The 26549-nt window shown below is 42.8% G+C and overlaps 1 protein-coding gene and 1 non-coding gene across 2 annotated transcripts; one reads left to right on the forward strand and one right to left on the reverse strand.

Annotated features, from left to right (window-relative positions):
- Positions 1–694: 694 nt before the first annotated feature.
- On the reverse strand, positions 695–16114 carry LOC136386872 (sex comb on midleg-like protein 1). The gene is made up of 8 exons (XM_066357999.1): positions 15995–16114; positions 14679–14704; positions 12215–12356; positions 8903–8974; positions 6109–6213; positions 4995–5733; positions 3280–3428; positions 695–1741 (listed from the first exon to the last, which is right to left on the reverse strand). The coding sequence occupies exons 3-8, from the start codon at positions 12242–12244 to the stop codon at positions 1607–1609; spliced, it is 1230 nt and encodes a 409-aa protein (XP_066214096.1). The 5' UTR covers positions 12245–12356; positions 14679–14704; positions 15995–16114; the 3' UTR covers positions 695–1606.
- Positions 16115–18133: 2019 nt separating this feature from the next.
- LOC136386890 (U1 spliceosomal RNA) lies at positions 18134–18299 on the forward strand. Its single transcript, XR_010748045.1, has one exon. It is a non-coding gene; the product is annotated as a U1 spliceosomal RNA (small nuclear RNA).
- Positions 18300–26549: the final 8250 nt, after the last annotated feature.

Below are 26549 nucleotides of genomic sequence, written 5' to 3' on the forward strand. Positions count from 1 at the left end.
GCAAGTTCACAGGAGGATAAAATAAATAATAATTCACAAACCAGACAGTGAAGAACAAGTGGTTCTGAATCACCCACGTCTCAGATGGCAAATGGACACCCCATTACAGTCACCTGAGCATGACCCCTGACCTGTTACGGCCCTGTCCCCTTCAGTCACCTAAAACACAGGCTGCTCAGAAGCAAAAAGGACATTTTCCGGTTCCCAGGTACAGAGCACGTCCTCTAAGACACTCCAACAGCAGCAGCACCTGGGGTGGGTGGGCTGAGGGTCAGACCCTAAAGGTGATTCAACCACAACCCTGAGCCTCGAAGGCCTTCCCACCATGCAGGCTGGGACAGGTGGAGGCAGACAAGCAGTATGGCTTCCGAGCCCTGCTGGTAAAGCAGCAGCCAGAATTGCCAGCAGGTGCCTGGACTCAGGTGGGACGGCCTCTGGGAGCACTGGCATTTTCTAGCATGCTCATATCAACGGTGACATTTCAGGTAACTGAGGATTCGAGCACAGATAGAGCTCCCTGATTTAATTCCTGACAGTCCCTGGGTTCCTGTTCAGGCCCCTACATGAGGCCAGTCTTTCTTTCCAAAAATCCATTGACCTGTAGAATAAAGTCAAGGTTATAACTCAAGTGTTGGGACATAAAACTACAAACTTATTAGAGTGTGTCTTTTAACTTTATTTATTTTAAAATCTGAGAACTGTAGAATATAGCATTTGCTTCAACACCTCAGGGCTATTCAGCTAGATACAGAATGTTCTGTCAAACAATCTGAGATTGAGAGAGAAAAGTAGAAGCTTTTTTATTACACAAAAAAAGTAAAAACTCTTCTTCAGATCACATATGCCTGGTAAACTATCACATTTGTTTATAAATATAAAGATCACTTGGTTTTCTAAACAGAGAATGTTCATTCTGGCCACTGGTGAACATTTACTGGCATTCACAACAAATAGCTAATACAATTACCACCAATTCTCATAGCTTATACACGTTACAATACATGTTATATGATACAACAAGGTAATAAATAATGAAATAACAATGAACATGTATGGTTTGAAAGTTCTAATTCTTAAAATAAAGTCCAAAGTGACAAATCGAACTAATGTATCTTCCAATGATTAGAAGACTAAATGGCTCAGAATGCAAATTAGCTAGGAACATTGCTCAGGACAGAAAAATTCTCTCCACAAACACACTGAGGATTGAGCTGAGAGGTACCAGTGATGGCAAATGATGTGCACATTTACAGAATAGAAACATTTTGCTATATCTAGGTTAATCTTTATCTCTGAAGAAGTGCACAGTACCATTTTAAATTCTGAAGATTTACTTGTGTGCATGAATCACATATAGAATAAAATGTAAGTATAGTGAAACAGTATCCATAAGAATGCACTTCTTTAAAAAACTGGGACATAAGCATTTTCAGAGATGTAAACTGTAAATGGCTAGTCAAATACCCAAGCTTAGGCAAAATATTTAAAAAGCTTTACAATAACGGGTATTTTCACAACACAAAAATTTCTCAGGGCAGCAAAATGATTTACACAAGTAGTACTGGTCTCCCCAAAATTAAGTACAATCTAAATCTATAGAAACATTTTACAAGTCAATGCATTTTTCTTCTCTAAGCTTTTCAATGCAGTCACACAACTTCAAAGCTGGTCCCAGCTTGAGCCCCATATCCTCTATCATATTATCAAGCTGGTGCATTATCATAGCTTTCCCATCAATATCCTTCAGAGAGAAAGAAATGACAATCATTAATAATGCTTTCATATTGTGTCAGCATGGTTAGTCCTCATATATAACAGGTAACATCAATTAGAAAGCAGGTCATTCCATTCCATATATGCATTTTCTGAGCATGCATCTACTTGATGAAAACTGTCAGACATAATTTGTACAGATGAAGCATCATTTGATCATTTGTAAATTTTTTTCAAATTTTAAGGAAAAGGGTATTTTTTTAAATATTTTTCCGAAGCCAGAAACGGGAGGCAGTCAGACCTCGCATGTGCCCAACCAGGGTCCACCCAGCACACCCACCAGGGGGCAATGCTCTGCCCATCCGGGGCGTCACTCTGTTGTGACCAGAGCCACTCTAGCGCCTGAGGCAGAGGCCACAGAGCCATTTTCAGCGCCCGGGCAATCTTTGTTCCAATGGAGCCTTGGCTGCGGGAGGGGAAGAGAGAGACAGAAAGGAGAGGAGGGGTTGGAGAAGCAGATGGGCACTTCTCCTGTGTGCCCTGGCTGGGATTTGAACCCGGGACTCCTGCACGCCAGGCCGAGGCTCTATCACTGAGCCAACCGGCCAGGGCCAAGAAAAAGGATATTTAACCTAACATCCTAAAAATGTCCACATGTCTAACTTCTGTTATTTTAAATATTATATGTTGAATAAAATACTGCATAGCTATGACAAAAAGAGTAAAAACTATGAATGGTAAGAATGAATTTCAGGTCATTAGCTTTCTTATAAAGGCTGGGAACATGAATTGATGCAAACTGTAATGAGCTATACAGTATTGTCTTTATGTTGAAAGCTAATCAGTTAACCACCTGAAGCTAAAATGATGCTAAAACCAATTACTCATTTCCTTACCATATTAAAAAGTGTATATCGGATACGTGCCCACTAATTTTACCCATAAGAAAAAACTTTAAAAATATTACATGACACAGGCATCCTTCTTAAATTTTTTATTATATTAACCAACTAATGCTGCTGAAGCATGTATTACTTTTCAGGAGATCTAGTTTAAAAAGAAAACTTTACTGAATCATATTATCACTGTTTGAAAAGATTTGAAATCCCATACAGTACTGCATTTCTTAGGCACCTTTTATATTGTTACTATAAGTAAAACTAGACATTACAACTTATAAAAACTTAGTCCATGATGTTTCTTTATAAATGGCATGAGGCTATCAGCATCCCGAACTGTCAGGAACCACACAAGGTTAACAGATCTGATCCAATGGAATCAGTTCTGGATTCTTCAGGCGTCATAACAGGACGACACCCTTGAGGGGAGTCGTGGCTGTCACTACAGAGGAGAAGACAACACCTGCCAGTGAGTGACCATGCCGAAGAGCACAGATCCCGCCTTTACCACTTAAGGATCTAACTTTCAGCAAAGTAACCTTTTCCACATAGGAAAAAATCAGGTCATAGGGCTCCCCACCATCCACAATGATCAGTATCCAACTGAAGAGCCTACACAGAGGTCAAAAACATCATGACAGGAAAATCAGATCAAAAGATGCATTACATGTTGCCTGAAGACATCTGCGACAGGTGTGAGTGTCTGAGGATCTCTTTGTTTCAGAAACAGGATCACTTCCTCTACGGACCAAGTTGAAGGGTCAGCAGAGAGCACTTTTCCTGGCATATCTGAGTGCGTTTCAGCTGCTGAACTTGCATTTTCAATTGGGGAAAAGATAAATCAAACTTGATCATCATCCCGAAAGAAGAGGTGTTAGGGAGTAATGGTCTCATTCCTGGAACCATCTGCTCAGTACCCCTACAAGGACCCAGGACTCCAAGTGTAATATCCAGTGACAGCTTCAATAAAGATGATGTGATGATGGCTACCCATGAGTGTCCCATCTGACCTCCCCAGACAACAAAAGCAGCTTCAGAATTTACCATAAAGCTTCGAAGATCATAACACAGACCGAGCCAACTGAGGTCTCTTTGGCCACAGGTATATACTGCAAAAGAGCTGTTACCTGGATTAATTACCTTAATCTAAAATAAGCTATTACTCCAAGTGGTTCAATGAATTTTTCTCAATCTCTCTCCTAGCTATATACTAGCAATATACAATGGGAATTCCCCAAACTTACTTTTATAATTACTTAAATTTATTCACTTTAATCAATATATTTCAAAAACCCCATTATCTTTGAGAACCACAGTTCTTTACTGAATCTGTCCCATGTATTCACTATGGATATTTTAAGCATCATTTTACTCTTTAAATTTGTGTCTCTCGAGACTTAAATGCTTATCTGAATTTTGAAAAAAACAAGAGTATGTTCTACTTACCTAGGTCAGAAGTAACTATAACTTTATATTCAAGACTTCTTTTGAGTTCAGTTACACAGTAATAGTAATAGCTATTTTGACTGAAGGTTTAGTGTTGAAAAAATAAATAACTGAGACAAGAAACAACTGAAGTGCTCATAACTCAAAGTTTTGGCTGTGATGTTTACTAAGTGCTGAAATTTCTGTGTCTAGACAAATATTCATTTCTCCACCAGAACATTCAACTCTATAGTGTGTGGTAACAGAAGTGGCTTTTAAGATATTCCTTAAAATTTTTATTTAGAATATTAAATTTAATGGGATGACATTCATCAATAAGAATGCAAGGTTTCAGGTAAATATAATTAATTTTTAATAGACTTTAGAGCTAGCGTCCTCAAACTGCAGCCCCCTGAGGCCATTTATCTGGTCCCCACTGCACTTCCAGAAGGGGCACCTCTTTCATTGGTGGTCAGTGAGAGGAGCACTGTATGTGGCAGCCCTCCAATGGTCTGAGGGACAGTGAACTGGCCCCATGTAAAAAGTTTGGGGACCCCTGTTTTAGAGCATTTTTAAAATTCTTTTTCTTTACTTTTTAATACTTAGAAGTGGCTTTTTTAATTTCCTAGGAAGATCAGTTGCTCTTACCAAAGACCATCAACACAATTTTGATCATTCTTGTGTGCGAATTAGCCAAAGGTGACCCTTTCCGTTCCTATCATCTGGGCTCTGGTCATTTCACGGACATTTTGAGTATTTACCAAGGAAAAGTGTAAAGAAAAACAGAAGATTAAAAAACCTGATGTTTGTCACACAACACACACTTAATGAATGTAAGTCCTCAGTATGAGTACCCCTCAAAGCAGGAAAAAAACAAACAGCTTCCACTAGCTTGCACCGAGGATACTGAGACATGTAGTGAAATAGCACTACTTGTCACACATATTGTCTGATACTCACCGCAGTCAGCTGTGTTGTGGAGAGTTGAGGCAGCATGGTCCAGACGTTCACTCTCCAGCAAAGGCGGGTAAGCTAACACCTCAGGGTTGTGTGCTGGATGGGATATTCCCTGGTCGAGCATGGCTGCAGGGGCTAATGTGGAAGCCTGGACAGCTGACAAGCCACTGGTCATACTGTGTGCCACTGGGCTGGCCCAGCAGTGCATGGAAGACGTGCCCTGCACTGGATCTGCATCTGGACCACTGCATGTGTAACGTGGCAGGCATGAAGGATATGGTACTGTGCAGAATGGACGAAGTATCGGATTCTGGCTAAGGCGTATGTCCTGCTCCTCAAATGACTCATGATCCCAGAGCTGGGAATCCTGTGACTGATAGTATGTTCCTGCAGGGCTTTCCTGGGGGTTGGGGGTTGGACCACTGCATGTGTAACGTGGCAGGCATGAAGGATATGGTACTGTGCAGAATGGACGAAGTATCGGATTCTGGCTAAGGCGTATGTCCTGCTCCTCGAGTGACTCATGATCCCAGAGCTGGGAATCCTGTGACTGATAGTATGTTCCTGCAGGGTTTTCCTGGGGGTTGGGGGTTGGCCTTCTTACTGGTGAAGTTGGGCTATAGCATTCACTGCCAGAGAGTGAAGCGGGAAGAGGTGGATCCTCCTTCTTCCTTTTCTGCCATTTGGTCTTTCTGGACAGCAGGTAATGATGATGTTTGTATGAATAGCCTAGTCGCCTCTGAAATGACACAAAGCCAGAATAAAACTGTGAATGAGCAAAAAAGGAAATAAAGTAGTAAATACATTAGTAACTTATTATTCATACATCATTGCTTTCTATTAAAGACTAATATTCTATTTGTTTATATGACTTTTATTCCTTTTAAAGCTACCTTTTAATTGCATTTTATACGTTATGGTTACAAACATAAAAATGCCCATTGTAAAGACGTTTCTCAATCCTAACTTCAGCATTCTTCTTAGCCTATTGCTACTTCAAGTATGGATCAGCCCAGCAATCTCACAGACTTATTAGCTCTTGCTCACTTCTAATAAACAGGCTTCTTCAGAAACCAGAGATTTATAACTGTGAAAAAACTTTTAGGACACTTACGCGATTTTGCCATGTTGGTTTAGCACAATAGTAGTAAAGTTTTGAAACCTTTCTATTAATGGCAGTAAATTTGTTATCCAGGTTTTGAACAGTATCCTGGATGACCTGTAAAAAGACAATCTATTAGCAAGTTGTACATCAAAATAAAAGTAACATATAGGAACATACCATTAAACCAAATTTTGACTGCTAGTAACAAAGAAAGTTCTCCAGCTGTCAGAAATGTCATTATCTACTTGATGCCTCCTTGCTGGTGACATGGAGCCCAGTGGGCTGGCATAAGGAGCCCCAAGCTCCTACGTCACTACTGCATGTCCTATAGGAGCTTTAAGAAGTATTAATTCTGAAACATAAATGTACCACAATTCCTTTAACACATCACATTTACAAATGTGATGTGAGTCGTTGTATTTTTTTTTTTGTATTGTTCCTAAGCTGGAAACAGGGAGAGACAGTCGGACAGACTCCCGCATGAGTCGTTTTAAATCAAGGAAGGTACTATTTCAAGAACGAAATGTTCAAATCAGTTGAAAAGTCAAAGAACCTTTTTTCATGTGATGATGACATGAACTAACAGGCATCCCACTCCAGAAAGAACAGTGACAGCTAGGTCAGATGTGACTCTTGACTTCAAAGCATTTTAAATTCATGCAATTAACAATAACCCAGTACACATCCCCTTCGTGCCAATCAGGGAAGTGACTAGATAGAGCCTGAGGATTCTTGAAACACAGAGAAATTTCAGTCAGTCAAAAAATACACTTAAATCACAGGCCAGATCCTTTTCCTCATGATCTTATTCCAATACACATTTACTGAGGGCCTACCACCTATCAGAACTACTTTGCTAGAAGCGGGAAGCAGGGACTGAAGGAAAAACAAACAAACTAGCTCCCGTCCTAAGGAACTGCCACTTTAGCTGGAGACAGACAAGTAGAGAGATGATTTCAATGGAGAAAGTAATCAACAGCCTGGAGCAGTGGTTTAATCTCCTTGTGGAGAGAGTAGATATCAAGATTACTGAGTTCTCTTGAGGGCAAAGCAAGATGCTACAGCATGATGCTCAAACTAACCTAATAACATTACCACACGATAAATGGTCCAATAGTGCTCAAACCGCCTACTAACATTACTACAATGCCTGCTGTGATACAGGGAAGAACAGGAGGCTAGCGTGCACAGAAGACAAGGTCTAACCCAGGCTGGCAGGTCTCTTCAGAAAAGCAAATGTCTATATTGAGAATTAAAACATGAAGTGGTGCCACTAGGAAAAGATGCATGGAAGGGCATAGGGCAGAAAGAACAGTGTATTCTAAACTACCCAGAGAGAAAACAGGAAGTCAGATGCTTCCATAGTGAGCATAACTGGTAGCCAAGAGCTGGGTTATCAAGGGAAGGAGGAGGGATGACAGCAAAAGGGGATGGGAGGCTAAAAATCGTATCTTGAAACTGGGACAGTATGCTGAGAGTGACAGCACGGAGGCTGAAGGGACAGGAGAGATGGCCCATGACAGGAGGTGTCCGAGCACAGGAAAAGAGGGTCCAATGCAGACACCAGCAGGTGTCAGCCTCACAGAGGAAGGGATCCCAGGCACGTCTGTTGGCTATGGGGAGAGGAATCAGGACTTGGGGGGATTCTGCTCCACACCCCCCATTCCATTAAACAAGAGGTAAGGATGGGGGTGCCTGGAGCACGTGGGGGGTGGCAAAGGGAGCTGACCAGAGAGCTGCTGAAGGATTACCAGGCAGTGGACAGGCCCAGCGATGTCCTCCCCTCGGCTTCCCAGTCTGGGCAGGGCGGGGGTTTTACCAAACAGCATGCTGGGCAAGGGTCAGAAAGAAAAGATGGAAGTGCTGCGCCTTGTGGTCTAGACCCGAAAGGGAAGGAGTTGAAGAAAGGAGAGCGCTAACGCGATGGGAGAAACAGAGGGGTCCCTTATGGCCCATGCCAGGGCTGTGACTTTGGGACCTGAGCACTTCTGAGCCTAGAAGCTATACATCCCACCACGTCCTGCACAATTGCTCAGAGGCCCTGGCAGAGCAGTGACCACCGAGGTCCTCATCGTGGATGCTTCTGTAAAACAGGCCAGCACAGCCCTGCTCAACCTCAGAGCCCACTCCCGCCCCCTGTGGCCCACCCACCCTCTATGCATCTTCCCCAGGAGACTCGATCAGCATCCCAGTTCTGCTCTCAGGAAGAACAATGATAGGCAGTCTTTACTTTTCAAAGTATGTCAGCTCATTTTATTCATGACACTTGATAGCTAAGAAACATTTATAAATGTTCATTTACCTCTAGGAGTGCAACTCACAAAATCCTTGAAAATTACATACTTCTATTAATCTCTACCAACATGCTATTTTGACAAAATCCACTCAAACTTATGCCAGATATACTCTTTTAAACACAGGTGGGCTGTCACCTTGTTTCAATTGAGGTATCTTAAAATACATTTAGTCAAACACTAAATTTCACCCAAATCAGCCAATTTCCTTTGAAAATTTTGTAGGGAATATTAACTCGCTACTGAATGATCTACATGAAAGACACATAACATCTGATCAGTTATGGGCTTTAAAAAAGTTATAAAATCTCCATATTACTAGTTTGAAAATTTCATCTGGAGATACTATATATTTAAACTAGAAACTGTTAAAAATGATCACAATAAGGTGATAATCATAAGTAATTTAAAACAAAATTTCAATTAATTATATACTTTATATGATAGTGCATTTCAGCTTAATATAAATATTTTAGAACACTTTATTTGACAGACAAGAACTTTTGTACCTGGCAATGTCTCCCAAGATCCTGAATTGCTTTTTGTACCTCTTCATACAATGTGTCAGAAGGAACACTTTGCTGTTAAGATTTTAAATATTAAGTATTAATGGTTTACTTCTGTAATAGCCAAAATGAACACAAGAATGAAAAACACTTTATATTTATTTAAATATTTTTTCACCAAATTTCAGTTTCAGAAGTCTTAATCTAAAGTAGAGATGAAATGAAAAAACAAAAACAAAACCCTTTACGCCTGACCAGGTGGTGGCACAGTGGATGGAGCGTCAGACTGGGACACGGAGGACCAGGTTTGAAACCCTGAGGTCCCCGGCTTGAGTGTGGGCTCGTCTGGTTTGAGCAAGGCTCACCAGCTTGAGCCCAGGTTTGCTGGCTTGAGCAAGAGGAAACTCGGTCTGCTGTAGCCCCCCCACCCCCACCCCCACCCCCACCCTCTGGCCGGCACATGTGGGAAAGGAATCAATTAGCAGCTGGGGTGCCACAACGAAGAGTTGATGTTTCTCCACTCTCTCCCTTCCTGTCTATGTGTCCTGTCTGTCCCTCTCTCTGTCTGTGTAAAAGAAAAAAAAAACTTACATTAATATGATAATAGCCACAATTAATGCTACTTAAGAGGAGTAAGAAAATAACTTATATCAGAAGGATCTACAGTTAAAGAGCTTTGCACTGATAATGAGTATTGCTCTCCATTTCCTACCATATAAGGAAAAGAGGAAGTAAAATTGTTAAATGCTGTTTACTGAAAGGAGGTAAACAAATTCAGGAGAGTAATCTTTTCTTGAGTGTGGTTTAGGGACACTCTACAGTATATAAAGAACTTAAAACTTTCTCTTTAAAATGGTTAAATGTTACTATATTTGGCAAATGTCAATTTACATTACTTACAAGGGTAAATGCTGTTTTTGCTTCATATGCATAAAGAACGCCATTATCATCATCACAAATATATATTCGAGTTCTTATCTAAGGAAGATCGTATTAATAAATGAAAAGGAAATGTAAATGATGGAACTGAAAGAAAAACTGAGGACTTCAATTTCACTTTCAAGAAACTCCAAAAGCCTATCTGTGGTATTAAACGATTTGTCCATTGTAGATAACTACTATAGTTACAAGAAAAGACCTACTTGCAAAACAGTTTTCTCATTAACCCAACTACACTTAAGAAGTCATTTCCATCAAGCTTAACCTTTTGTGTGCCTCAGGGTAGAAAGATAAGTCTGGTAATCTGGCACCAGAACTGCTGTAACAGCAAATATTTCTCATCACAAAGAACCATGTTACATGACTTTTGATTTTTAAATCACCAACAGTGCCACTCTGTGGACAAAATATGATACACTTAAGAACCTTTTTTTTTTTTTTATTAAACTTCTATTTTCTTGATTAACAAAGCTTTGTTTTGCCCTGGCCGGTTGGCTCAGCGGTAGAGCGTCGGCCTAGCGTGCGGAGGACCCGGGTTCGACTCCCGGCCAGGGCACACAGGAGAAGCGCCCATTTGCTTCTCCACCCCTGCGCCGCGCCTTCCTCTCTGTCTCTCTCTTCCCTTCCCGCAGCCAAGGCTCCATTGGAGCAAAGATGGCCCGGGCGCTGGGGATGGCCTGTGGCCGCTGGCTCAGGCGCTAGAGTGGCTCTGGTCGCAACATGGCGACGCCCAGGATGGGCAGAGCATCGCCCCCTGGTGGGCAGAGCGTCGCCCCATGGTGAGCGTGCCGGGTGGATCCCGGTCGGGCGCATGCGGGAGTCTGTCTGACTGTCTCTCCCTGTTTCCAGCTTCAGAAAAATGAAAAAAAAAAAAAAAAAAAAAAAAAAAAGCTTTGTTTTAATAAATAGCACATAAGTAAATTATTGCTAGCAAAACAATAATCACAAAACTTCTTTAATTCTAGGTATTTCTACACAATTTTTTTGAAGGAGACTCAGGCAGGCAGGGAGAGAGATAAAAAGTATCAGCTTGCAGTTATGGCAGTTTTTTAGTTGTTCAATGCTTGCTGGCAGTTTTTTAGTTGTTCAATGCTTGCTTCTCATTTGTGCCTTGACCGCAGGCCTCCAGCTGAGCCAATCACCTTGGGATTCAAGCCAGTGATCTTGGGGCTCAAGTCAGCGACCATGGGGTCATGTCTATGATCTTATGCTCAAGCAGACAAACCAATTGAGCCCACGCTTAAGCCAGTGACATCGGGGTTTGGAACCTGGGCTCCCAGGTCTACCCACTGTGTTACTCCCTGGTCAGACTACATAATTTCTTTTTTTTAGCCAAGGCTTTTATTTTCTTTTTCCACCCAGGAGCACTTTTTTTTAATTTAATTTTTTAATTCCAGTTTACATTCAATTTTGTTTGATATTAGTTTCAGGTGCACACCACAGTGGTTAGACAATGATATACTTTTACAAAGTGGCCCCTTGATACTTCCAGAACCCACCTGGCAGCATACATACTTATTACAATACCCTTGACTATATTCTGTAGGCTGTATTTTGCATTCCTATGACAACTTTGTAACTACCAATCTGTATTTCTCAATCCCTTAATTTTTTTTCTTGATAAATTAATCTCTAAATCACCTTAAAATGTTTTATATAAGTAGATAGTAAATAACTATTAATTTTATTTAATTCTTTACCTAAGAATAAATTATAAACTATAAGAGAAATTTTAAAATAAACATACCTTGAAGCTATGCATGTCTGTATCAAAAATATATCAAAATAATATGGAACTGCTACTGATGATTATTTATAAAAATATATGAAGTTACCCTTGTTTATACCACCTTATGCCTTTCCAAGTACTTTCAAATAATTATGTTAGAAAAATATCTCTTTGTAGGTGGTTAACATTAGCTCCAAGGATGAAAAACATTAAAGTTAAAGAAAATCGCCTATACCACTTAGATGGCAGGAATATCCACATCTTTACGTAAGTAATGTGTTTTCTGTTAAGTCAAATTACATATAGCTTAAAAATGTGTGTTTTTATGCCACTTCAGAGGTCAAGAAACACAGAATGGGACAGAATATATAAGACCACAACCACTCTGAAAAACTGGCAGGTTCTCATAAAGTTATAATCACATCAACCCTGTAACCTAGCAATTCAATTCCTGAGCATTTACCGAAAAGGAGGGTCACAAAAGAACCTGTACGTGAATTTTCACACAGCTTTAGATATCACTGTCAAACTCATGAACTGTAGGCTTACAATCTTTGCATTTCACTGTGAAATGAAATTCAATTTAGAAAAGAAATATGACTAAGAAAAGAAAAGAACAGATTTTTTTTTTAATCTGAAATACAAACCACGTTGTCTTCACTGGAGCAGCTAGACATCTTGGTGCAACAGGAGCAACTCCACTTCTCTGAGGTGGGCCTAAGTGTTTGAAACTCACTGGAGGGCTTACTTGTGACAGTGCTTGGTCACCTAGGACTGGTAAACCTACGCCTGAAAAGAACGCATACAAATTACTCTAACAGCTGCATTAATAAACTTAGGATGCACGTTCTCACAATGCCAACTCAAACTGAACTGGAGTACAGGGTGAATTTTAGAAATTTTCCGTTCATGATTTAGAATAAACCTTTAAAATCTGAAGGGCTGTATTCCCCACACAGAAGAATAAAAATCAGGATCAAACACACTCCCAAGAATGAAGTGAACGCTTCACAATTTAAAGGCTACAGAGTAAATGCTGAAAAGGAGAGAACAGGATCCTCACTGCTTTTGTACAGGAACCCCTGCAGGGGATCAATTCACAGTGGAAGAAGGCTTCCAAAACCAGTATTTTTACATACACCGCTGTCATTTTAACTACTGCTTCGTTTCCTACCATGCAGATACTCGTGATCTGTTTAACCAGTCCCTACTCATGGGTGTTCAAGTCACTTCTAAAGTTCAGCTCTTACAAAATCAGCTGTACTTGAATCATGCACCTCTACTTGAACTCTCCCAGAATGAGAATAGCAAGTGCAAGTTTCCCAACTCTAATAGTATTTCATATTCTCACTATATTTTTAACACTTTTGCTTTAGAGATTTATATATGTAATTTTCATTAAATATGGATTCACTATCTGGAAATACACCACAAGGTACAGATAATAATACCTAAGAGATACTTTACTGCTTACTCTGCCAGGCAATGTTCTAAGCCCTACCAGATATGTTATTCCTGACAACCCTACAGGAAAGGCTGTATTATTTTTCCTGTTTTCCTTAAGAGAAATCTGAGGCAAAGAAAGTTTAGCTAATTTTCCAAGTCTCATTGCTAGTAAGTGTGGTGTAATCTGGCTCCGTGTGCCTTACATATTTTGTATTATTCAAATCACAAAGAATTTCTTTATAACGGTGACAATATAAAATCCAAACTCGTATTAAGATCCTTATAAAGCATACTAAGAAGCCTCCACAACTCTCAGAGATCACATCTTACCACTTCTCCCCCAAATCTAAGCATAAAATACTATCTGGCCTTTTATAGACAAAGTTTGCCAACCACTGTTATATACTTATATTCAGACAATTCTTACTGGATAATTATAATGCTGCAAATTGTGGCTGTAGCTAGACACAGAAGCAGCAAGCATTTAGTCTACCAACTCAATTTCTACCTCTGTGGCCCATTCACGCAAATCAACCAATCTCGCATTCTGAACCTCTCCCTCCTTTCAAAACCTCTGTCCCGATAGCCTGTCATTACTCCACCTGGGAGGCCCTATTCAATTCCCCAACTTCATTCCTCTTCACAAAGCAAAGGTGCGGTGTCACCCTGCCTGGAAGTGCCACTGCTTTCCCGAGAACCAGAACACTCACATCTGACTGCTTTTATGGTAACTTTCACACACTGGCTAGTTACACAAGGGACAATTTCAGAAACGTTTAAGACCTTAGGCTTGGGGTCAGAATACCTGGGTTTGGGTCCAAGCTCCTCCACTTACTAGCTGTGTAATTTCAGACAACTTAGTTTATTTCTCTGTGGTTTTTTTTTTTAAAAATCTATAAATCAGATATAACACTACCAACTTGATGTAGTTATAAGGATTAAATTAGTATATGTAAAGTGCTTAGAGCAATGACTGGCAGAGCAAGGGCACCCATTGTTAGCTAGTATTACTTTATTATTTGGATTTCACAATGTTCTCCCAACAGAACGATTCATCATGGAGCACAGGCACTACATGTCCTCAAGGTCACAGTATGTAAATCACACTCACTATGTACCTGGACGCGCAGCTACAACCATGTCTTGTAAACAAATCTGAAGTACCAAGCCATCGTACAAATACTGGGCTTTAAGAAATACTGAAATCGAAGACCAAATTGCAAATTTTGCTATTTCACTTTAGGCAGGGATTTAATCTCTCTGTCCCTCAATCTGTGAACCTGTCAAGTTCAGATACTATCTACTTCACAGGGATGTGAAGACCACATGACATAGTATGCACTCACCATCATGTCTGGTCCATAACAGGCACAGCAGAAACTTTATTTCCCTTTCGTTTCTTCCCAAAGATGAAGTTCGTGCAACATTTTCTTAGCCCAACCATGACTAGATTTTGAAAATTTGTTAATATAATTTGGTATATTCAAAATCCTGCAAAATGAATTTACTGAAAATGAACCCTATTTATATTTTATGACAGAACATTCTTGATAACTTAAGAACAAAGAGCCACCTGGTGTTTATAAGACAGTTTTTAGACATTTCCCAAAAGTCACTTGCAGATTCTGCTCCCGAGGTAAATGTGTTCACTTGCCTTCCACTTACCACAATGGTGAAGGATGAACACGCCTCTCACCCAAAAACCAACTGCAAGAAATACACAGCAAAAGAGGGCAGGTTACAATGAGGCGATTCCAAAATTTTTTTAAAACAAACTGTGTGTCAGTACACTGAACAATCAGTTTGTAAAACCCCTATGGGGCCCTGGCCAGTGGCTCAGTGGTACAGCTTCTGCCTGATATGTTGAAGTCCTGGGTTCGATTCCCGGTCAGGGCACACAGGAGAAGCTTCCTTCTGCTTCTCCACTCCTCCCTCTCGCTTCTCTCTCTGTCTCTCCGTCCTGCAGCCATGGCGCTACTGGATCCCACTGTCCCTGGGCACTGAGGATGGCTCCCTGGCCTCTGCCTCAGGTGCTAAAATAGCTTGGTTGCTGAGCAGCAGAGCAACACCCCCACCTCCTTTTCCCCTCTACCCCCTCCACCGCTCCCCCCCATGGGCATCGTCCCCAGTTGGCTTGCAGGACGGATCCCAGATCCCAGGCGCATGCGGGAGTCTGTCTGTGCCTTCCTCCCTCACTGAATAAACAGACACACCAAAACCCCCGTGAGGTCTCCAAGGCAGCACCTCCACCACCTGTGGGATATTTCAGAGACCTCAGAATCGGCCAGACGGGGGACAGCGCTGCCTAAACTGTATGCCGTCCCTCCGCCCTGAACTGCGCCATCGCCCTTGCTGTAGAAAACATGGTGCGAATGCTTGCAGAAGTCACGGTGTATAAACATGAGGCCAGTTTAACACCCGGAACAGTCGCAATTCCCGGAGAGCCCGGGAGGGAGGACAGGGAGCGACCCCAACAGAACAGACGGACTTAACCAAACGGGGTCAACATCGTCATTTTCTTTCCCACTTACGTATCTGCGTCATCTCAACCTCGGAAGACGTTATAACGAAACAATTCGCTATTTTATCAATTCCTTTTCACAATTATTTCCCGTGTTTCTATAGAACGTTGTGTCACTGCTGATCAGAGCCAGGAGAGGGAGGAGGAGGGGAGCGGGCAGCAGCCGCTCAGGAGCCCGGGGCACGGGGCTCACAGCGCCCGCCCGCCGCCCGAAGCGTGGGGCCCGCAGGGCCGGCACCGGGAGTCTGACTCCAAATCACACACCGCCTGGGCGTCCCGGCCGGCCCGTCAGGCCCGCCCTGCGGAGCGCTGCCCACAGGGAAGGGGACCGTGTTCCCCCAGGAAAGCGCGTGCTTTCTCTCCCTCACCTCAGACCCCCCCACCCCGCCCCGCAGCCGTTAAAAGCGCTCAGTGGGTTCTCGCCCACACCCGACAGGAAAGTTCCACGGGCGGGAAAAACGCCGCCGGACAAACCTCTTCTGCTAACAAGCCCCACTACACCGGCCTCTGGAGGACGGGGAACCGCTGGCGACGACGGCTCCCGCAGCGGCAATGGCGAGGACAGTCCCGACCGCTCAAAGTCTCACGAGATGTCCAGCGGGATCACGAGACGCGCCGGCCGGCCGCCCCACGCACGCACAGGTTCCCTACGCAAGCGGCAAGTTACTAAGCAACCCCGAGGGCGCATGCGCAGTCCTTGGGGCGCGGGATGTTGCTAGGGGTATAGCCGGGAAAGGGTCTTTCCTTCCCATTGCGCAACCGCAATGCCGACCTCCCAGGGTTTGGTGCCAGGAGGCTGGTGCGTTTGGAACCCCGCGCTATACCGCATGAGCGCTGGCGTGAGCCCACGCCATTTCCCGCGGATGGGAAGGTTCGTGGAGGCGGCTCGGGGGTGCCGCTGTCACTAGTTGGTTCTTTGAAGCTTTCTTTTTAATGTCATTCTCCTTGCCTCAAATGACGCTTAATGACGCGCTGCAGACATGCAGCACACATGTGTCCTGGGTGGGCTCTTCCGTACTGGAATTTGAAAGGGGAGGGGCGGGTTCTTAGCGATGTCATTTAGCGATCTTAGTTGGGTGCAAACACCGACCCTGGACCATTGGAACCCCAGCACCAACGCTCTGTGGCTTTGGGCAAGTGAAGTAATGCTCTGTCCGTTAGTTTCCCCATCTGCAAAATGGGCACAACGTTGGGAGTACATGAGTTAGAGTACACAAGGCGCATAGAACAGTATCGGGCACATGAATTTGGTATGTAATAAAGGGTACCTGACATTATTTAATGGCATATTGTGTGTGTGTGTGTGTGTGTGATTGTGTGTGTGTGTGTGTGTGTAGGTATGGAGTCTGCCCATCTTGGGAAGGAGGTACAGTCTGAGTACTTATAAGAAGCAAAGCTGAATATTTCAAAGTAAAGCCAGAAATCTTTTCCTGGCCCAGAGAGGAGCTACAGGAAAGCATATCCAACCTTGGGAATGTGTTTTTTTCCCTCTCAAATACAAAGCTGGATTAGGGCCCATTACAGAGACAGTATTATTATTGTTATTATTTTGCTCATACTTTTGCCATAGAAGTTCCTCTTTATGTCTGTTGCATCCACCCGGTACGAGAACAAACGTCAGAGACTTTCAGGAGTTTAGATTTACTTTACTGGCCAGTTTAACCTGCGCAGGGGCAAACTCCCAAGATGTCCGGAGACACCGTGCTCACAAGGAGTTGCAAACGGAAGCCACGCCTGGCGCTTACAGCCAGGTCTTTATATATCCTAAGTGAGCAAGCATACAGAAGCAGATGTGGCAATTTAGCTATTGGCTAGGGAGGTCGCACGCAGCATAGCAACAGGGGTTGGCATAGCAACAGAGGCCGGTTTTAGCTTAGTGGCGAAATTTCAAACATAAACTTCTGATAAGGGTCTCTGACCTTCTTTGCTCTCAGCCTCTACAGGGGCCCTATCAGCACTCCCTGTTCCTTCAATAGTTACACTCTTGGCAGCCCCAGCATATCAGCACTCCCTGAATCTAACAATGTCTAGTTCAAAACGCTTGTGTCTATGAAACCCCAACAATACAATTGTATAACAATGAAGAGAGAAACCAGTTAATTGCAGTCCCATTTATTTGCAGTTTCTATACACACTTTCTAGGTAATCAAACTTTTCTAGTACATTTTTGAGAGGGGTTCACAATGAAACTGTCATCATTTTTACTAAAAATAAATACAAGATTTAAAGTGTTGCACAGCTCTAAAATATACAAAGGCTTGAATTGAATGTAAATGTTGAAAACATCTTACAAAAGAAACCATTTTTGCACCAATTTAAAAAGTTCATATTTACAAATACTAGTACAAAAATACAAAATGGATGCAAGTCTATAAATCATTGTCTTTTGGGAAGGCATGAACTGGTTCTAGTACCAGAAGAGTTACACTGTAACATTCCTCATAGTCTTGAATTTTTGTCCTGATCTCATTATCTAAGTCAGCTACCAAATGTACTCACTCACTGACCTTTGGCAAAAGCAAACAGTGTGTTTTGTTTGCTATAACTAGTCCACGTCCTCTACTTAGCCAAAACAGTTTTTTTAAAAATCCAAAAGGAGATACTTACCTGACAGGGGAGATACCATGATCACGAAGGTGGTTTTCCCGGGGTGAGGCTCACCCATTGCACACTCCGAGTGTGCTGACCCCTGCAATTTCCACAAATGTGGGAAACTTGACTGCAAAATTTGTGGTAGTGGGGGATTGCGTTCGCGCTCTCCCCTGGTAAAAATAAATAAAAAGAAAAGAAAAAAAATCCAAAAGGAAAAAAATTTTCCGCACACAACATAGACATGTATAAACAAAAGAACAAAAAATTAGCATCAGTGCAAACAACAGAAGAAAAGTTTGATGTTTTTTGCAATACCTAATGTGTGTACCCTGCTTCAAGATGGCAGTGATGTTGAAGACAGTCCTCTAAATCTTGGTCTTACATGCTGTGTAATAAAAACTGTGTAGAATATTCCAGAAAACTATATAGAATATTCCAGAAAACCATGTAGACTATTCCAGATTACTAAAAAATTTCTTACTTTTTAAATTCAGTTTGTTACTCAATACTCTTTTCCACAGTGAATTAAAATCCATCTTTATTTGTTTTTTTTTTTAATCTATAAAATAGAGAAACTCTGCTATAGACTTTTAGAGTAAACAAAATAAGTAAAACTATATTATAATGGTTAGTTCTGTGGTCATTACATACAGAAGGTATCTTATTGCCTCACAATTCAAGTCATGGTATCATTGACTTGATACCATGGTATCATTACTTAAATTAATGTCAATAATAAAAAGGTGGCATTTATTAAAGCCAATTCATGTTTTCTATTCAAGATTTAGAATCAGCCTGACCGGGCAGTGGTGCAGTGGATAGAGCATTGGACTGGGATGCGGAAGACCCAGGTTAGAGACCCCAAGGTCACCAGCTTGAGTGAGGCCTCATCTGGTTTGAGCAAAAGGTCACCAGCTTGAGCCCAAGGTCACTGGCTCAAGCAAGGGGTTACTCAGTCTGCTGAAGGCCCACGGTCACGGCACATATAAGAAGGCAATTAATGAACAATTAAGGTGTTGCAGTGTGCAACAAAAAACTAATGATTGATGCTTCTCATCTCTCCATTCCTGTCTGTCTGTCCCTGTCTATCCCTCTCTCTGACTCTCTCTCTGTCTCTGTAAAAAATTTAAAAAAAAGATTTAGAATCACTTTTAAAGCCCACATACCTTTCTTTACAATTAAAAATCCCCTATAAAAAGTTATACTGCAAATGAACTGCTTTTATGAAAATTACAAAAGATCTGCTATTGTGGTGGGAAATGACTGTTTCTTACGACATTTGTCTAAAACCTTTATTTTTAAATTTTGCCTACTGTACTTTTCAAAGCATGAGAAAAAGATATTTATGTTCCCATGTGGTGTCAAACCATGCTGGTTTTCTTAGCCAATGGGTTCCAATGAGAAATAATGGTCCATTTTTTAAAACCCCAAATCTTTTTCTTTTAATAAAAGTATAACACTTTGTAAATGTTCATATGTACCCTTTACCCGGTAGTTTATCAATCCCAGCACAAGAGCGTGCATATGCACACACGTGAGCACACACGCACACACACACACACACACACATTCTCCCTACTCTACCCCACCACCCCCAGCATCCATTTGCATACAAGGATGACAAGAAATTGAGAAACACAATTTGATAGTGAAAACAAATAGTAGAAGCCAGACTTGTTTTTTCTTTCCACAAAAACAAACAAAAATCCCAACAGCAATCAGATTTTCTAATTCTCAATCTGTAACATCTTAGAAAGTGTTTCTTTTGAAAGACAGCATCTTCTCAGACCAGGCTTTCTCCTTCATCATGCATGAATTAAATCAAAACCACACCCCCTTTCACATAACCTGCTTTCCCAAATACCACGTGCATAAGCTAAAGCAGGCTGCATATCAATTGCTTGGTGACTCTGGTATGTACTAGCTTTCTGACTGCAGTCTCTTCTCTTATAGGCCATATCCCTCCTTAGTTCTTGTCACTTCCTACCTTCTGCCATTCAAAACATAGTCTAAGCACATAACTGCTTATATTTCTGACATATTTCAGACATTAGCATCAGTTCATGTTAAAATCAGAGGTGTAAAAATTACTTGCAGATTTCAACTTGTAACTACATTTTTTTCAGTTTTAAGACAAGAAAATTCAAGTAATTCAGCTTGTTTCCCTGCCTTCATTTGATCAGAGCACTTGCCCTCACATTTCCTCCCCCCTCCGATTTTGCCATCAGGCAGATGTGGTAAAATCAGACAAAAACTCAGTTGTATATAGCCTTGTGAACCAGAGCTGTTCCCATTCCCAGCTTAACAGCGAATATAAATAATGCACATACACACACCTACTTCCCAAATACATTGTTGACAGTGTCATTTCTGTTCATCTTTAGGTAGCATGAGTCTCATCAGCACAGAGAGAATCTCACTGAAAAGTCACTGCAGGTATTTATGGATAAATCAACAGCTCTGTGGCATGCTTGTGTTTTATTTTTTCAATTAAAGAACCTGGAGCTAACTGCCAGACTGTTTAAGGAGTTTAAAGATTATAGTAATTAGATTTTGACTGTTTATGTCCCAGTAGCCTAATATAAAACATAACCTAAAATTAACTAGTTTTTCCTACTCATTCTCTTTAAAGCAATCTATTGAAAACTTAAAGTTTAAAGGACACTGTCAAATACTGTTGTTCAGGGCTTTACGTTGAGAATGATGATTTCTCTTACTGATTAAAAAAATCAAACGCATGCTTTTCATTCTGTCCAAATTACCACATGACAAATCATAGCCATGTGAGTATTACTATCAGCTTTTTTGGTGCTGCAATTTACTACAAAAATGGTTAGGTCTGAATTCATTATTTTAAATTAATCATATTTCAGTATATGACCTCAAGATTTCCTTTACTTCACCAGTTTACAATTCACATATGAGGTTTATCACTCAGAAATCATATTGGTGGACATTTAAATATGGTATTTGATATGAAAATGGTATTCACAGAATACAGTTATACTCTTTTCCTGTTGTGTTCTATAAACAGTTGGTGTGTGGTAGATAATTGGCTTATGTCCACTCATCATTGATAAATCTATTTATACATTTTTACAAAAAATATGGTATTTATATTTACATGTGTGTAGTTCTTCTAAATTTCACTTTAGTTCACTTTAATGTAAAAAAAATACCAAACCTCCAGAGTAATTTTATCTTTCTGCCTACACTGCGCACATGGCACACACATACACACACACACACAGACACCGATACTTTTATTTTACCAACTGCAGGTAAGGTGGAGACCTAGACAATGATGTGAACGTAACTCTGCGGTAGGGATTCCTGAGTCTGTCACAGCTTAAAACAGCATGGTGATAAATACTGAATTTCATTTAAGCTGCTCTCTATGCTCTCCTGTGTTGCAGTAAGAACATTGCAGTGCCGCATCAGGACCAAAGGCTGATTTCTTAATAATGGGAGCTGCTTTTTGTGACACCTCATGCTGACTGAACAACATTGCAGAACAGCAGCTCCACCTGCCCTGCTAGCCTGCTGCTTCTCCATTATGCAGTCTTCTGGCATCATTAGTAACTTTCCTGGGGAGCATTTGCTGTAAAAGCTGTCACACGGCAGACCTGTATGCAGAGTCCACAGTAAATAGTATCCTGATCACTACAAACACCTGACTGGCCTACAACTCATTGTATATTACAGTATTTCTGCCAATATATATAATGGAAAGTTGAAAAGCTAGGTAATGATGTGAGCATAAATCAATTCCACGGATTTGGAGACTGTCCCTGCTCAACACAACATGGGGCTAAACTCTGAATTACTATGAAAGCTGCTATTTGACGCCCTCTTGTGGTGTAATGGGAACATTGCAGCATCTCATCGGGACCAAAGACTCAATTCTTACTAATGGTAGCTGCTAGCTGCGCCATCTCGTGGTGAATGAGCAACATTGCACCATAGCTCCTCCCTGTGCCCTGCTCACCTACTGCTTCTCCACTTGGCTGCCTTCTGGCATCAATAAGTTTACTTGAGGGGAAAAATTTGCAGAAACTGCTGTTCAGACAGAATCCAAGCAAGACTGAGAGATTGGCTACAACAACATTATGTTCACTGGAGTTGCAGGCCAGCCAGGTGCCTGCATCAAAACAGAATACTATCTTGTGAGGACACTGCAGACAGTTGTGAGGTATGACAGCTTTTATAGGAAACGCTCCCCAGTAAAGTGACTGTTGGTGCAAGAAGGCAGCAAAGTTGAAGAAGCAGCAGGTGAGCAGGGCACATGGAGCGGCTACACTTTAATCATCTTTCTGCACCGCCACAGGGATCCAAGGGCCAGTTTGATCAGGAATTCAGCCTTTGGTCTCCCCGCGGCATTGCAATGTTCCTATTGCATCACCTGAGAATGTCAAGAAAGAGCTTAAAAAGAATTCTGCCTTTGGCCTCCATGTGGTGTTACAATGTTCCTTATGCATCAAAGGACAACTTTTTGAGGAATTTAGTCCCCTGCTTGTATTGAGCAGTGGCAGTCTCAGAGGTCTCCTTTCCATCAGTTGGAAATTGTATATACAGGTTTATATTTATATTTGTTGGCAGAAATTCTGTAATATGCATTGGAATTGAAGGCCAGCCAGGTGTCTGCAGAAAAGTGGGATGCTATTTTCTGTGGACACTGTGAAAAGGTCAACATTCCAATCGAGGTTGGACCTTTTGCTCTAGCTGAGCTATGCAGGTGGCTTCCATGTTTGCACTTTTGGGGTTGCATGGCTGCCGATGAATTCAGGGCACAGGCCTGCACATTACTAAACAGGAAGCTGGTCACAAAGGGACTTGGTGTGTGAAGTGCCAGTTTGCTGGGTGGCATTGCGTTGTAACTGCCTGTGTAGACAGTCTGTCTGATCCCAGCACTGAAAGCTCCTTTTATGTGAGGCTTTATTTTCTGGAGGGGGCACAGCCCACACCCCCCATTCTAAAGACACAGACACAAAATGCTCACCTTCCCAGCCTCCTTTGAAACTCGAGAACAACACAGGGCCCCACAGAGCCAAGATGTGCTGTCCCAAATCTTTAGGTTAGAAGCTAGTGCCCAAGGGAATGGGCTGCAGAGACAGCACCTGTGGAGAGAGCTCAGCCACAGACACGTCTGATGGAAGGCAGATGGGTGTGCTTTAGGGGGCACTCCAGAGTCTCCTATTAAGGTGTGAGCAGTATCCAGTGCAGACTGTGCTTGTCTAATCTGCAGGGCACCGACCCTGTAGCCTGACTCTCGTCATTTCTGTCTGCATGGCCTTTCTGTCCAGTTCTTTGTAGATTCTACATAGCTGCCTGGTCCCTGTGTCCATGCTGATGCCAGCTAGAGTCAGGGGTGGAAGCTTGTAAGTAAGAACACTCACCCATCTGACTTATCAGCTAAAGGAACCCCTGCTACATGGTGCATCACCTCCCAGCTGGCTCGGTGGTTGTGACGGGGGTGAGCCCAGAGTGAGAAGGTGCAAATACCTCATCACAGCTACTCATAGGGCCCTGAGCTATGTCCTGTGTCCTGGGGACACAGATGAGGATCACGGGCTAGGCTAGTCAAGTCCATCTGGGGAGCAAGAGGGACAGGGACTGAGCAGACAGATGCACTGTCCAGCATGCCTGGTTTTAAGCAATTTCCCCATAAGGCTGTCTCTGCAGGGGGCGTTCTGTCACTGTTCAGATGGCAGAAACTGGGAAAAGCTGGGGTGCTGAGGGTGGAGAAACTGATGATGATGGTGTCACATGGGAGTCCCTATGGAGGGCATTCTCAGAGCTGTGGGCACTGGGACCCTCACAGGTGTCAGGGCTGGCTGAGTGGACAGAGGACTAGCCAGGTGCAGTTTGGACATAAGGATGCTTCTATCAGATCATGTCCCTTCCTGTTAACTGACTGGTTGGCTTGTACCACAAAAGGCTTTTGAATATGTCTGTCATGTCCCCTCCTCCACAGATATACTCCTGGTCAATTCTGTGTGTAGCTACGGTAGGGCCGTTTCCTCCCACAGTACCTCAGGTGTGAGGACAACGGCTCCTGTTCAGAGCTTCTGGGTCCCAGAGCGAGATCAGGATTCAGAGCCCAACCCTGGCCAGCCCCCTGTGTATGGCCGCCAGTCCTGCAGGTGCTCCCCGACCTCTCACCTTGCTTACCTTGCAGATGGATGATACACTTCCTATAATAAGCCATACTGAGAAAAAGCTCATTTGGCCACATTCTGGGCCTTCTGTAGAGGCACCCATCTGTTCTACAGGGGCATCTGTGACCTCAGTACACGAAGGGATGTGGTTAGCTGTTATGCATCTGTGCACTGAGCCGGCTCTCTCGGGCTGCATCTGGGAATTCGCATTGCTAGAAGGTTCCCACCATTCCTTAACTGGTAAGGATGGCTTCCAAACCAAAGCTGTACAAACAACAGAGTTTAGTCTCCGTTCCAGCTAGGAGTCTGAAATTGGGGTACAAGCCAGGCAGAGAGGGCCAACAGGACCACCTCCATCACAGTCTGGACACCAGCTGTCCAATGAGCTTCCCTGCCGGCTGACCCTCCACATTGGCCTGTCCTGGGCAGTGTTGCAGTGGAGACCCCTGGACATGCTAGATTTAGTTTTGTGTGACTTTCCTCACCCTGGCTGGCTTCAGTGACCAGCTGAACCTGGGCAGGGTCTCAGGGACCACCAACACAGCTGCCATGGAATGGCAGGACAAAAGAGAAGGCCACAGCAGCCCTGTGACTCCTTCCCTGCTGTGTTTTCAACTTTCAGGTGTTGGGGACCCTGGACCTTGCAAACCTTGGAGCACCGCTCACAGTGAATGGGTTTCCACCCGCCGAACGAGAGTCCATGGACATGGTCCTCCGAGCATTCACAATGACTCGACAGGACACTTCATAACAGACTCTGAATTACTGTTTCCAAATTACAAAACTAGAACCAGACTCACAAGAATGAAACGGGAACTGCTGCTTGGCCTCCCCTGTGTGGGCATCCCAAATTATGGTTGCCTGCGCTCCGCAAATCAAAAAGAAATCGTCAGTAACTACTCTCCTCGCCAAGCTTTCTGTAGACACATTTATCATGCAAGAAAAGGTAGTCAGGTCCTGGCCGAGTAGCTCAGTAGGTTAGAGTGTTGTCCCCATACACCAACGTCATGGGTTCAATCCCCAGTCAGGGCACATACAGAAATCAACAAGGAATTAATAAATAAGTGGAACAACAAATCAATGCTTCTCTCTCAAACCAATCAACAGTTAAATTTAAATAAGGAAAGGCATTGAACTCCTATTTCTTTCAAACTAGCACTGTGCAAGGAAAATACCATGTGAGCTACACAGGGAATTTTGTGTTCTAGTAAGCCCTCTAAAAACAGAAAAGAACAAAGAAACAGTTTCACTGCAGTAAGGCTGAAATATTATCGTTTCAATGTGTAACTAATGTGTGTCTGTCAGTGAGATACCTGGTACTCTTTGTTGTCAGGTCTGTGGAACCCCCCGCCCCACCACCCCGTTACAAGCTTAAAAACCCATAATGGAGCTCATACAACTGTCTTCCTGGCACTCTGCAAATGAAGAGTTGAGGGAGAAATGGCCATTTCTGCAAACTCCCCTGACAGTTGCTGCCCCAGCTGGGGACAGCAGATAGGCTATAGTACACGTGTTACTCTGGGGTGAGGCCCCCACCAGACTGGTCCACAAATAAGGAGAAAATGGCCTTTCCCCCTTGGAAGACAAAGCAAATCTTGAGATCTTCTGAACCTACGATGTTGGGGAGACAGAGAAGTGTCCAGAGACAGCTCAAGGAACACCCCTGGACCTAACAACTCAATGAACCGGAACTTTCCACATTCTGGGAACCTGTATACCCCCCAGTCAATGTCAGTAATGCTCTCGTTTAAAGAAGAACTGGTTATGAGCTGTGTTGACCGTAGAAATTTTCTGAGGAAAGTGTAGGGGCCATATCTCTGAAACCTGGTTCTCTGTGTTCTGGTTTAGCTCCATGCCAACCAAAATCTTTAACTCATTTTTTTGGTGGATTAAACACTCTTTTTTTTTGTATTTTTCTTAAGTGAGAAGCAGGGAGGCAGTCAGACTCCCACATGCATCCACCAGGATCCATGTGGCATGCCCACCAGGGGGTGATGCTCTGCCCATCTGGGGCCATTGAAAAAGGTGCTGTTCCCAACTCAATTACTCCCATTGGTGGGTGAGGCAGACTGTGCCGTGCCAGGGGACTTTGGCAATGCCTGGAGACCATTCTGGTTATCACGACTAGGAGAGCAAATGCTGCTGACATCTACCTGGTGGGTATAGACCAGGGACACTGCTGACACTGTACAGTGTGCACAAGACACCACCCCTCACACAGAATGTTCTGGCCCCCAATGTGAAGAGCAACAAGGCTGAGAAAAC

This window comes from Saccopteryx leptura, unplaced genomic scaffold (assembly GCF_036850995.1).
Source record: "Saccopteryx leptura isolate mSacLep1 unplaced genomic scaffold, mSacLep1_pri_phased_curated manual_scaffold_18, whole genome shotgun sequence".
In the NCBI taxonomy this organism is placed as follows: domain Eukaryota; kingdom Metazoa; phylum Chordata; class Mammalia; order Chiroptera; family Emballonuridae; genus Saccopteryx; species Saccopteryx leptura.